The sequence below is a fragment of the Dermacentor albipictus genome, chromosome 1 (genome assembly GCF_038994185.2).
Source record: "Dermacentor albipictus isolate Rhodes 1998 colony chromosome 1, USDA_Dalb.pri_finalv2, whole genome shotgun sequence".
Classification (NCBI taxonomy): Eukaryota; Metazoa; Arthropoda; class Arachnida; order Ixodida; family Ixodidae; genus Dermacentor; species Dermacentor albipictus.
This window is the reverse complement of record NC_091821.1, coordinates 85,078,933-85,091,939: the sequence shown is the minus strand read 5'-3', so window position 1 is coordinate 85,091,939 and position 13,007 is coordinate 85,078,933. Positions and strand designations below refer to the sequence as shown.

The following is a 13,007-nucleotide window of genomic DNA, read 5'->3' as shown; positions in this document are numbered from 1 at the left end:
TTTATTTGAAACTCCGGTGTAACACTCTGTCTTCTAAACACAATGCGCAATTGTAAAGAAAGTGGCACTTTCAACCGAAGGAGAAGCATTGCCAGTGATGGCAAGGCTTAGCGTTGCGCTCGAGCTCCTCGCACGGAAACCTGTGGAGGCCATACATGGCGCTGCACAACACGCAAGATGACTGCTGCTGCGCAGCAGGAACAGCCCGGTAGTAAATATACAAAGCGTGTCACAACACTGGCACGATGAGGAACGTCGGCAGTGGCGTCACCGGCATCGCATCTCATTGGTGGACTAGATGAAACCGATGAAAAACTGGGAAAACTTGGGGGGAAACACGGGGAAGGCGGCAGATAGAGATTCAAGACGATTAGCAAAACGAGAACTAGGTGAAAGTGGGAGCCAGCGTTTCGACAAGTGGACTTGTCTTTTTCATGGCCTTGAAATATATAGGTTGACAACCGCTTTTACCTTGCTCTCGTTTTGCTCATCGTTGAGAAAACTTTCGGCGTTTACGAGTGATAGATTTAGCTTGACGTTTACTATCCTTGCTGCTCAGACTACTGTATGCACACCGATGCGGTAAGTACACACCTGCTAAGCTGGAACGCACATGTGTGTGCGGTACCATTGCGTTGCTAAGTACGAGGTCGCGGGATCAAATCCCGGCCGCGGCGGCTGCGTTTCCTTGGGGGCGAAATGCAAAAACGCCCATGTATCGTGCGTCAGGTGCACGTTAAACAAACCCAGTTGGTCAAAATTAATCCGGAACCCCCCACTATATAGTGACTCGTAATAAGATCGTGGTTTTGGCAAGTAAAACCCCTGATTTTTTTTGTGGAAGCCAGAACCCTGCTCTGGCTCCTGCAGAGCCGATTGTTTGGAGACTTTCCTAACACGTGACTCCATCTCCTAGTCCGCTTCCTTCCACCTAGTTCAAGCGAAGAAGTCAAGGGAAGAAGTAATGCCTTCATTAGTGAACACGGATGGAAATGCATCGTTAAGGAGCTGCGAACACTCATTTTGAGTGACTAGTTAACCGTTGGTATTATCGACCTGTCGGGTGTGAGAGACATTCAGGCGTACGTTCCAATGACAAGATGATTTGCCTCGTCCCAGAAAAGGCTGTTACGGTAAGCCTGGGCATAAACCTGTCAAGCGGGAGAAGTGTTAAAGCGGCCGTCCCCATGTCAACATAATTGCCCTCTGCTCCGAAACAGCGTCAACCCTTTTATTCCCCGGATGGACACAAAGGGAAGGACGAAGGAAAGAAAACCAGAAGGGGAGGAGGTCGTCGACGGCAGAACCTACTTCCACAGGCTCCCGAAGAAGACGTCGACGACCACAAAACCGCAAGGGGTTATTTAAGGCCATCCTGGCCCCCGTGTTTATCAGAACCGTTCGAGACTCGGATGAGTCACAACCATGTAGAGTCACAACCATGTACCAATGAAGTGAACACAATCTTTATACTTTTTTTCATCATCACGATGCCTGGTTTCGTCGTCGTTTCCTGATTCTTGCGATGAAGACCCACCTCACACGGTCGAGGTCGTATCAACTGGTTGGCAGCAATGGGATACTCCACCGTTCGTCCTGGCTTCAGCAGAATGGTGAGCGCTTGACTTTCTTTGAGAATATCCCAAGCTTTAGCTCGTGTGTTCTCTAAAACTGCAAATTAATTTTTGTACATGCAGGCTCCTGTTGAAAGCTTGCTCACGTCACAACACAGTAACAAAGTCCTCGTTCTGGATTGACAATGGGTTTAAGCAAATAGAGAAAAGCAGAGTTGTTATTAATTTGAGAAGAGCTGGGAACTGAGCTTGGGAAAAGTCAGAGAAAGACACAGCTTACTGAGGTGATTAAGAAGTTCGGGGCTCTTGAGGACGAAACTTCAGAAGCATGGGAAGAAATAGAGAAACGAGCTGAGAAAGCTGAACAACAAGCTGCAGAAGAAAGACAAAGAGCTGAGAAAGCTGAACAAAGAGCTGCAGAGGAAAGGCAAAAAGCTGAGCAATCGCAGTAGAAGAAAGGCAGAGAGCTGATCAAAGAGAAGCTGCTTAATGAGAGGAACGAGAGCAGCCGAAAGCTGATCAAAGGGAAGCTACAGAAAGAAAGGAACGAGAGGAACAGAGAGCTCATGAACTAAAGCGAAAAGAACTAGACATCCAGCGGGATCCGGCCATGCAAACGGAGAATAACATCTCAATAAATGAAAGACATTCTGGTGAAGCAGGAGTAAAAATGAAGGATCTCATGCCGTCGTACAAGGTAAGCGACGGGATTGTATTGTTTGTCGTTACTTTTAAACGAACCTGCGAGAAAAACGGGTTGGAGCTCTAAAATTGGCCAGAAAAGATTCTGACCGTCCTTCCTGGCGAAGCAAACGAAATAAATGCAAGACTAACGAGAGACGAATCTGATGACTATCAGAAAGCAAAAGCTGCGTTGCTAAGGAAATATCGGCTCTCAGCGGTGGCTTTCCGTAGTCGTTTTCGGGAGACAGCTAGAATGCCGGGCGAGTCATTTCAAGATTTCACTTATGAGCTCAAAGACAACATAATTGAGTGGATAAAAGGGGGAGATGCGTTCGGTTATCACGACAAGGTAGTTGAGTTAATCTGCATGGATCAGTTCTATGGGCCCTTGAGCAAAGAGATGCGCCTGTGGACTCAAGTTAGGTCGGGCGAAAAGGACTTGGAACGCACTGCAGTGCTAGCAGATAAAGTCGCTGTGCACGTCGCGAATCCGAGAAAACGCGTGTCAGGCGATTCACTAAATTCAGCAAAGAGGAAAAGAGGCGCCCCATTCACGACGAAAAAGCTGGCGGAGGGACAAAAGACGTGCAGCCCGATAATTTAGGAGAGAACAACACCGCAGTAAAAGACGAAAGAAAAACATCGAAAGCGTTTGAGGCTAGGAAACCGGTCGTCTGTTTCCGTTTCCAAGAGCCTGGACACCTTGCGATCGGCTGTCGGAAGGCTAGAATAGTTCCTTTCTTTTGTGAAAGGCGGCGATGACAACTTGTCTCTCTCAATGTAAAGTACTTAGGCACTCAGGTGCGCCAATGGACACTGTCCACCGTGCGTTTGTTAAACCTGAGGATTTCATCGGGGAATATGCGTGTATTCGGCAGGTAGTCGAGAAGAATAGTGTTCGCTTGCCCGTAGCCAGCGTGAAGATTGCAGGGCTGTTTAGACTATTGCTGACTGAAGCAGCAGTATCGCCAAATCTGTAGAAACACTATCCCTATACTTATCTTCAAATCACTCGGAAATGATGTTGAAGAAAAAGGGCCTGAGTTTTGGAGACCATACGGTCCAAGCTCTCACGCGTTGCAAAGCTCAAGAGATCGCGGCAGAGATAAATCATGGCAACGAAGCCAAAATATGCCTCATGACGGAGACAATCGGGAAGCAGGGCACGTAGCTAGTGAAATCAGTAAAAAAGAAGTGCTAGTGAGAAGGCATCCGGATCAGTGAGAATACCGCAGCAAGGGCTAGCCGAGGAAGTAGAGACTAGTTTGGTACTAACACATTCAGAAAGCTCTTTAGACCTACTAAAGGTTGTTAAAGAAGGAATCGCGAGGGAAGAACAGAAGAATTACGTCGCGAAAGTCAGAACAAGGACTATTCTGGAGGACGTTCCTTTCGGAGACAAGAACAGTTTAAACAGATCCAAAAGGTTCAAGGAGGCGCTGAAAACCTCCTCTCGGAGCTCCGCACTTGGGAGACTTTCCGGAATCGTCAAAAAGGGAGGAGAATGCCAGGGCGGTGCAGCGGGACAGGAACTCGACGCTCGGGAACTTCATAGGCGCATAGGCGGGAGCCTGGCATGGCAAAAATTGGTTGAGAAGCGTAAGATCAAGCGAGCCATGTATTCGGCTCAGCGAAAAATAGAGCAAGTCGCCACACCACAACCCGTAAGACAAGGGAACAGGCCATCACGCAGAACTTCAAAGGGCTCGTTGTGGCAGGTGGGAAAACGAAGTCGTAACCTAACAAATCAGAACACGTCTCTGCGAGTAGGGGTGCGGCTGAAACGTTCAACCGGGCGGAGATATGCGCGTACGAACAGGACCAGTCAGACTGTCACTGCAGTAGGATGCGCAGCGGGAGTGAGGGAAAAAAGAGGCTGGAAATTCTTCCCGCGTTTACGGCCTCCTCTTTAAGGACGAAAAAGCAAGCAGCGCGCACACAATGGTGCAGACGACGATAGAGGGCAGCGTATGCCTGGAGCCCTTTGTTGCTTTTGGCGAGGCCCGCAGGCCTTCAGACAGCGATCCAATCGAGTGCGCATTAAGAGGTAATAATTGTTGAATTAGGCGCATCGATAAGTTTCTTGTTTGTTGTAAAGGGCTCGTTTTCGTTGTTTGCTTTTTTTCGTAGGCGTTTTGTTTGTCCGGTTTGAATTTATGATTGGTGCCATTATTGCTGGGTTTCAATAAGTTCTCAGTCTTTCAACAACTGTGGCTGTCTAGGAAAAGGAAACACAAAAACGTTAAACGTTAGACTGGTTGAAATACGCACTGAAGTCTGGTTTTCTCCGTAGTTAGTCTTCAGAAATCTCGAATGAGGGCAGCAGATACGATTCTAATAGGGTTTTATGAGAAGGACCTGTGAACTTGGCAGTTCTCGTGGTTGGTTGGGTGCTCTCTGTTTGCTGTGCCTTGGGCTTGGCGTGGTATATTTCCAGAAGGTGTCAACAGGCAGGCTTCGGAACGATCGGTGAAACGAAGCAGAGGAACGAGGTCTACCGGTCTCTTCGAGGTGCTTAAATACTGCAGCCCCTTCGAGACCTCCTGTGGTGGCGGACAACCTGTTATGATCGACGTGTCCGGTTTGAGAGACATTCAGGCATACGTTCCCATGACAAGATGATTTGTCTCGTCCCAGAAAAAGCTGTTACGGTAAGCCTGGACATCAACCTGTCAAGTGTGAGACGAGTTCAAGCGGGCGTCCCCATGTCACCATAACTGCGCTCTTCTCCGAAACAACGTCGCCTCCTTTATTCCACGAGCAAACACAAAAGGAAGGACGAAGGCAACAAAACCCGAAGGGCCGGAGGTCGTCGACGGTAGAACTTACTTCCACAGGCTACAGAAGAAGACGTCAACAACCACAAGACCGCAAGGGGTTATTTAATGCCGTTAATCATGTTAATCAGAACTGCTCTAGACTCGGATGAGAGTCACAACCATGTACCAATGAAGTGAATACAATCTTTTCTAATTTTTTTCATCCTCACAATGCCCAGCTTCGGCGTCGTTTCCTGATTCTTGCGATGAAGACCCACCTCACCCGGTCGAGATCGTATCACCGGCAACATTAATCAGTACTATACCGGGATGCGAACTCGGATTGGTGACGTGCCAGAATCTCGAATAATTATTGGTTAACATTGTGGATAGGTCCTGACTGATGAAATGATGACGAGTCCTAAGCAGCAACTGATAATCATTATCACAATTCCTGTTTGCGATCCACGATGAAAGGAGACCTGTGTTCACTGCTTGGCTGTACAAGTGTCTTTTTTTTTCTTGTTAAGACGGCGTGCGAACCAAGGTGCATTTTTATGATATAAGATGGTGATTATTCGCATACAGTTCACAACCAGGTCAGACGATGTGGTTCTGAGTAACAGCCAGTTTAGCTCAATTGGGCGAGATGAATAATGAGTCAGGAAGTATTCAGAAATGGTGTGTAGTTCGGAGTTGATCTCAAAGTTAGTGCAGTTGTAGCAACGGATTCGCTTAATGGTAGTTTTATTTGGCTGAATGGACGAGGGATGAACCCGGTGATAATGTCGTGATCGGAAAGACCATTTAAATGCAGTATATCGGAAAAAAAGAAACGTCTGCATTTGTTATGACGACATTAAGGATATTTGCCGCGGTGGCGGAACGATGCGTAGGACTAATAATAAGGTCTGCAAGATAAAAATCTAACCAAGAATGAAGAAAGGTGTGGGCTTCTTTATCACAGGTATTAACGGACAGGGTGGACCAACCAACGTTTTGAAAATTTGGAAATGGAAGTTGCCAAACACGAGAAAAAATAGAGTTGGAAAAACTCACATGTAGGTCGCTGAGCATTCTATGAAATTCACTAGAGAATCAATCAGGCTTATCGCGCGGCCGGGAGAAAGCACCAATAATATCAGTAATTCCGAATAAACACTGTGTCGATACACATTCAAAGAAAGTAGCAACAGTCAGAGGAATAGCAGATTATTGTTTCTTTGTGGCTATATGGACGTGACTCTCTTTTCTATTTTATTTTTGTCACAACAAAAAATCGTTAATACTAGAAGTGAAACGCACGTAGAATCCACGAGTGAAGAAAGGGTGACAGTTTTGGAAAGAACACTTCTAATGTTTCTGAAATGGAAATAGGTACTACTGTTTGAATTAGGATGCATATTAGGCGAAAATGACGCAATCACTGGAAAAGTATACTTATCTGTCGAGACCGGTCGAACTGTGGTGCGATGACGAACTGGCACAGCACAGCTAGCCGCGACATCCCACACATAAATATCTTTATTGATATGCAGTTTGTCGAACGTTAGGCGCACGTTGTCACCTTCTTGTTTAACCGATCGAGAGAATAGAAAAAAAGTTGGCAGCGTTTATCAGGAACGGCTTCCAAACAGTTACCTCCGATGCTGAAATCGGTGACCCTCAGCTTGTGGCCTTTATTTAAAAGGTAGCCTGAACTTCTTTATTGTTGAATAGCCTGGCTATATTGTGACGCTTTTTCACAGTCGAAAAACGGTCCACATCGTGTCACCTAGCAATGGAAGTCAGTGTCACCAAGCTTATGACGCCTGAAGTCATGCACAAGTCTCTCTGAACTTTTCCAGCGTCCGGATTCGTCAGCATCGTAACACCATAGAACAAAACATTCGATATTCGCGACCAGTTTTCTAGGTTATCAATTTACTTAACGATGCTAGAAATTCCACTTTCGAGATGTGCTGAGGCGTCAGCCAATGAAGCAGATTCAAACTTTGCTTTCAAGTTTCTGAACTCGTTTAGTCAGACTTTCAAGGCCTGTCTTGAGCGCGGCGTGCATATTTAGAATGTTCATTATTGATTCAAAGAACATCCGCACATAAGGCCCTACTCGCGTTACTAAGGTTCTTGCGACCCGCCGTGGTTGCTCAGTGGCTATGGTGTTAGGCTGCTGAGCACGAGGTCGCGGGATCGAATCCCGGCCACGGCGGCCGCATTTCGATGGGGGCGAAATGCGAAAACACCCGTGTACTTAGATTTAGGTGCACGTTAAAGAACCCCAGGTGGTCAAAATTTCCGGAGTCCCCCACTACGGCGTGCCTCATAATCAGAAAGTGGTTTTGGCACGTAAAACCCCATATATTATTATTATTAAGGTTCTTGCGGTCTGCGTGCCGTCACGATATACTTTAAGAACGCCGCCCCCTATCACTCTATAGGGTACGCAGTTTGTGCGCGTCTCCCTCTCTCTCTCTCCCTTCCACTCTCGCGCGCTTGAGTTGACTCGCGCGGGCGTTACGCAGCTACGGCGCAGTACATTCAACTCTCAGTGAAGCAGAGTTATATCATGCAAGGAAGTGCTTAATCTTTCGTTTTTGTGTAGATCTAACAGCTCTAAAAATATAACAATTACGTTTATACATATCGAAGCCTTTTGAAACACTGCCAATAACAAAGTGCGAAGTGGCATCTTCCAAGGCGTCTATGAGTGAGCCTATAGTGTACGCGTGGTATCACGCGCATAAAAGCGCGTTCTTGTGGATAAAAACCACCATTCCTCGCGAGGCGTTTGGCACGCGCACAGGCGCGTAAACGCGAGCTTGCGCGCTTCCGCAAGCGTACACCCGTGAGCAAAAGTATACGGACCACGGGAGCGCGTGCCAAACTGCATCGACGCGCCGTCTACCGACGCGGTGCCTGCTGTCGAGAGGGCCGCTAGAGCAGCGGTGCACATGCGCATCCCATCATATCTGCTGGCCTGACATGTAGCTTTGCCTGACGTGGTCATGATGCTCGTAGACTAAACGTCCACTGGGCGTCGTTTTCTCTGCTCCGTCGCACCTGGGCCGTTGTTTTACTCAGCGGCTGCGGCTGGACTTGGCACGTGCATACGCCGCGCTTCGCTCTCATGATGCTCCAATTACAGTTGCCCCTTGCGAATCGGGTCGGGGTGACCAACCTGAATCACTGGTCGGGGTCTCCTCATGGCGTCGCGTTATGAGTGGATACCACGGCACCTCCGAGGCGTCATCGCCGCCTATGGAAAATTGACAGCGTAGTGAAATCATGCATACAGTTGTGAAAATTATAATCTCCGAAAATAACAGCAGCACGTTGGTTTGTCCTAAGTGCCCTCAAAACCGGAGTCTGTCGGTGGTCACCTAGACCAGTGATTCAGGTCGGCCACCCCGAACCGATTCGCAAGGGGGAAACTAATTGGAACTTCGCGGCAGCGTGCACCGCACAGCTGCACATTTTATATTCTCGCGCATGTGTCAGCGTTGCCGCATCTGTTTGTAGTGACACCCTCGCATGCATTACTTGTTAAAGCCTTGTTGAAGGGTTTGAAGAAATAAAGGCAGTACGGTGCCGCTAATTTCTCATTTTAGTATCCTGCTGCTTGCGGAGCATAGTAGCGCCTGCAACTCAGTTCTACGTCTTAACGCGACGGCGGTCACCGATTGCAAAACCTTGCTTCTACCTGCGGCAGCAAACATTGGAACAGTGAGAGATAATACAACGCCGCAGAAAGCCGTTTTGCGCGAGTCATCTAAAGGCGTCAAAGAAGGCAGAGCGGCGCGCGATAATCCCCCCAAGGGGGGCGGGCGGGGAATGGAAGCGAAGCGCGGTGGACGCGCGTGCCAGCCCAGCCACAGCCGCTGGGTAAAACAACGGCCCAGATGCGACGGAGCAGGGAAAACGACGCCCAATGGACGTTCAGCCTACGAGCACTATAACCACGTCAGGCAAAGCTACATGTCAGGCCAGCAGGTATGATGGGACGCGCATGCGCACCGCTGCTCTAGCGGCCCTCTCGACAGCAGGTACCGCCTGGTACCGCGTCGGTAGACGACGGCGCGTCGATGCAGTTGGGCACATGCTCCCGTGGTCCGTATACTTTTGCTCACGGGTGTACGTGTGGTCTGGGCTTTACGGCTTAATCCACACCGTCTAACTTCTCTTCTTGGGCCTCTGTCATAAGACCGGGGTTTTCCTCGACATCCCTACTCAGAAGTAACAAACGCAATACAAAAACAAGAGTAGTGCAAGACCGTTTGAAAGGATTGGGGGACCGGGACACCGCCAGAAGGCGAACAATATTGCTGCGGTAACAGCGAGCTTGATAATAACTGACCTGTAGGAAAGCAGTTGCGGAGCGTCGAAGATTTGTAGCACTGTCGTGGCCCGAAACTTTGTCCAAATGCGCGCGCTTTTGAGGAGGTGGTGTAGATATCGTCGTCCCCCGTTGTCCGACGAGCAGCTTGAAGTTGTCCAGAATCGGCGGCGGGTGATGCAGCCGGTTCAATAAGACGCGAAAGATCGATGAGCGGTCCATGCAAGGTATACTGCTCATGCGTTGTTCATTGGCCCGGATGTCCGCCAGCTGTACAGCAGGCAGCGACAACAGCTGTCCCAGGAGCGGCAACAGCAACATCTGTAGAAAAGTAATGGGAGAGCGTCGAACAATTGCGGCAATTTATGTAGCGCTGTGCGATACTAGCGCATCTCAGGACTGGCTTAAACTGAACTAACCCAGCAAACTGGGCGAGTTGGTGACTGAACATATTCCTAGGGGTGGGCAGTGCAACCCTAACGAAGGACAAAAGGAAGTGCACGATAGGAGCGCAGTATCGTTCGTATCATGCACTTCCTTTTGTCCTTCGTCCGGGTTGTGCTGCCCACCCGTAGGAATATGTTCTGTCAATAAAGTTTTTCCATCCATCCATCCATTCCTCCAACCCTTCCACACTGTGAAGACGGATGACCAGCGAGGCTGTTTAGCGCACGAAACAGAGGTGACCTAGAATACTGAACAAAGGTACGAACTATATATAGTCCTAATCTGTGGCCATCGTGGCGATGTGCGTGCGCACATACATTCGCGTATCACCTCTGTTAATAAATGTATGCGCCATATAAGACAATGAATGGCTCTCCTCCCTTAGAGGGCCTCTCAAATGGTTCGGACAAATTTTGTAGACGCGTAGGGTACAGGTAAAGTTAATCTTTCGCACCACAATTGGTATGAAGCGTCTCATACTAAGAGAGCTACGGACGATTACAAGTTACCTTCCACCATAGCCACGCATTTTCTCCTCAACTCGTTCGCCGAGTGATCGGGGCTAAGCTCCGCCTTCATTGGCTCTGCGTCATGATGGCACGTCGTGTCGCCTACTTCCGCTTCTCTGGGAGCAAGCGCCCGAAGCCTCTTCAACCGCTCCGGCAGCCGCTTGGCAGTCGACCCCAAGAAAGAGCTATTGAAGCAGCGTGCTTTGCGAGCATTCTGCCGCAGCGCGGAACGTGTCTGGTATTCCGGTAACGACAGGCGAGCTGGGCGTTTCCACAGATAGGTGGAGGCATAAATTCAAGCTGATGAAGCAACTTTAGCGTAGACGTACGTGAGCTGCCTGGTCGGTCTTGCACGGTCCAGCCACCTGTTGTGTAGAGCTTAACCAGCCAAACAAAGAGCTAATGTTGCTCTAACCAAGTGGGAAACATTTTAAACATTTACAAAAACAGCATGTTAATGATTACGTTCCTGCGAAAAATTTACACCAGGAGCAAAGGAGAATACACTTCGTTACTACTGCTGTGTTTGGTTGAGCTCTGTGCCACCAGGTGGCTGCACCATGCAGATCCTTCACGTTTGCGCTTCTGCTCATTCCGTGAAACAGCATGGTCAAGCGGCCATGCACTGTCCCTTCGCTTGCGTTTACCCGAATACCGTACTCGCGAAACGCTATTGGGGCAGTAATCCTCCGGTGTAAAGTGGCGGCCGCAAACGCGCAAATCCTGGCGCCGATCGGATACCGATAGTCCCATGCGCTGCAGCCACTCAACTTCGTCTGCAGGGTTGCAGAGGGACACGATGTCGAAGCGTGACATATTGCCAGTCACTACGTTTGTAGCCCACAACACAACAAAGGTGATTCATGGTGCTCTCGAAAAGACAGTCCGACACTGACCGCGGAACTCTCGTCAAGACGGAGCACGCTGTAACATAATCAGACGACTGTTGCTACGTGGCCGGAAGTGTTTAAGTGCAGTGATAAATTGTTCTTGTGCATTCTCTGAAAACATGCTGTCTTCAGCGCCCCGTGGAAATGGGAACGATGCCGTTTACTAGTACCGAGCACCGCTGATGCACAATCCATCTGGTGTAACTAGAAATACTTTATATCCAGCGCATGCAGAAATGTAGGCAGAAGAAGGCCTATGATTTTCGTGCCTGTCTTCATCCGCACTTGCGTCATTCCTAGCCATGCGGCATTCCTATAGCACACTGCTGTTATATAACAACAACCACACACAAAAAAAGAAAGAAAAAGGAGTAGCTGAGTCGGTCATTTTTAACTCTATTTCACCATGGAAAAATTACCCCTACTTTTGAAAAGCCTATAGAGCAATAACATTTTATTGAATATATATGATCATGATTTTTCCATGGCACATGTAAAATTAAATGAAGAACGGTGCTTTCCGAACATGTACTATATAACGTGGTATAAATACAACGTTATTGGTAATTTTTTGTGCCAGACGATCGGGTGGAGAATATATTTCCATAAAGATGTGCCGACAGGTTCAATGGTTCTCGTATGATAAGGAGGACCTAAATATTACATATACAGGTGCAGAAAACCCACAGAGATTTACCTGGCTAAGATGTCGTGAACGGACGAATTCTTGGCTTAGCGTGACATTAACAGTTGATGACAAGTTGGTACCTTACGTCCGTCTAATCGCAAGCAGCGGTAGAGTGTCGTGTTGTCATGCGTTGTTTTGAAGTTATGCGTTGCCTTCAGTAGTCTTCCCAAGGACAAAACATTCCCCGCGACTTACTTTAGAACACACAGCTCCAACGTCTACACGAGGAAAAGGAAATCGAGTAGGCGCAAAGAAACAAAGTCGCAAACACTTGAAATGCCTGACCGGATGTCGCGAAAATAGCCCAAACTTCCTAATCTGGCCTACACGATTCTGCTGCATCTGACAGTTTCAAGCTTGCGCCATCCACACCGCTTTCTTGCAGTAAAAAAGGTAACACCTAAAAATTATTGAAGAAACCATTTCCATGTTCTTTGACTCGCAGCTTCGTTTTACTGCAGTTGAATCAGAACACTGCCTGCTCGTCAGAAATAGGGTGTGAACAGCGAGGGCGATTAACGTGTTGACTCCCTAAGGAACCTTAGCTTTCAAACAGACGAACAAAAGTTGCTTGTCTTTGATAGAAAAAGGAATTGAAATTACTTTTGCGCCTGCCCAATATTATCAGTGAGAGTGGCCGACCAATAGCAAACAGTTCTCTCGAACGGAATTGAAGTTTTTAATCCCATCATTGTTCCTTTGCTATCCTTCTTTTATGGTCATTCGAGACATCATTGAAAGCGAACGGGCACAACACGCACAAATGCTGGGCACTAGGACATTCACAATTAAGCATTCCGGCTTTCTTCGCCCTCGCTTTCCAACCGATGCACATGAAAACCTAGTCTCCCTGACCACTCAGAAACGCCTACCACAAGTGGTATCCATCTTCGCTAACAACATTGTGCTCGCTCCGGAGCAAATAGCACCACAACAATATTAATAACAGCGGAAATGCAGGAGTCAAGAAACAGCAAAGCTGCAAGAAACATTTTCAGTAAGACAACGCAAGTATAATCCTGGCAAGTGGAAAGTGCCAATGATTGGCACATTGAAAAGGGGAAGCGGAATATTGCGACGCTCCTGGAAGGAAAAAAAAAGCTCCAGGAAATGCAGCTCTTCT

At 48.0% G+C, this 13,007-nt stretch overlaps 1 protein-coding gene across 1 annotated transcript in view; it reads right to left on the bottom strand.

Annotated features, from left to right (window-relative positions):
* The window catches only part of LOC135896217 (kynurenine--oxoglutarate transaminase 1-like), a 131,873-nt gene extending 120,751 nt beyond the window's left edge, over positions 1-11,122 (bottom strand). Inside the window, exons 1-2 of the mRNA XM_070535071.1 lie at positions 11,048-11,122; positions 9,372-9,671 (exon numbers count right to left, since the gene is read on the bottom strand). Coding sequence (XP_070391172.1) covers positions 9,372-9,671; positions 11,048-11,122 — 375 coding nt within the window. The remainder of the gene's footprint in view (positions 1-9,371; positions 9,672-11,047) is intronic.
* Between the last annotated feature and the right edge of the window lie 1,885 nt (positions 11,123-13,007).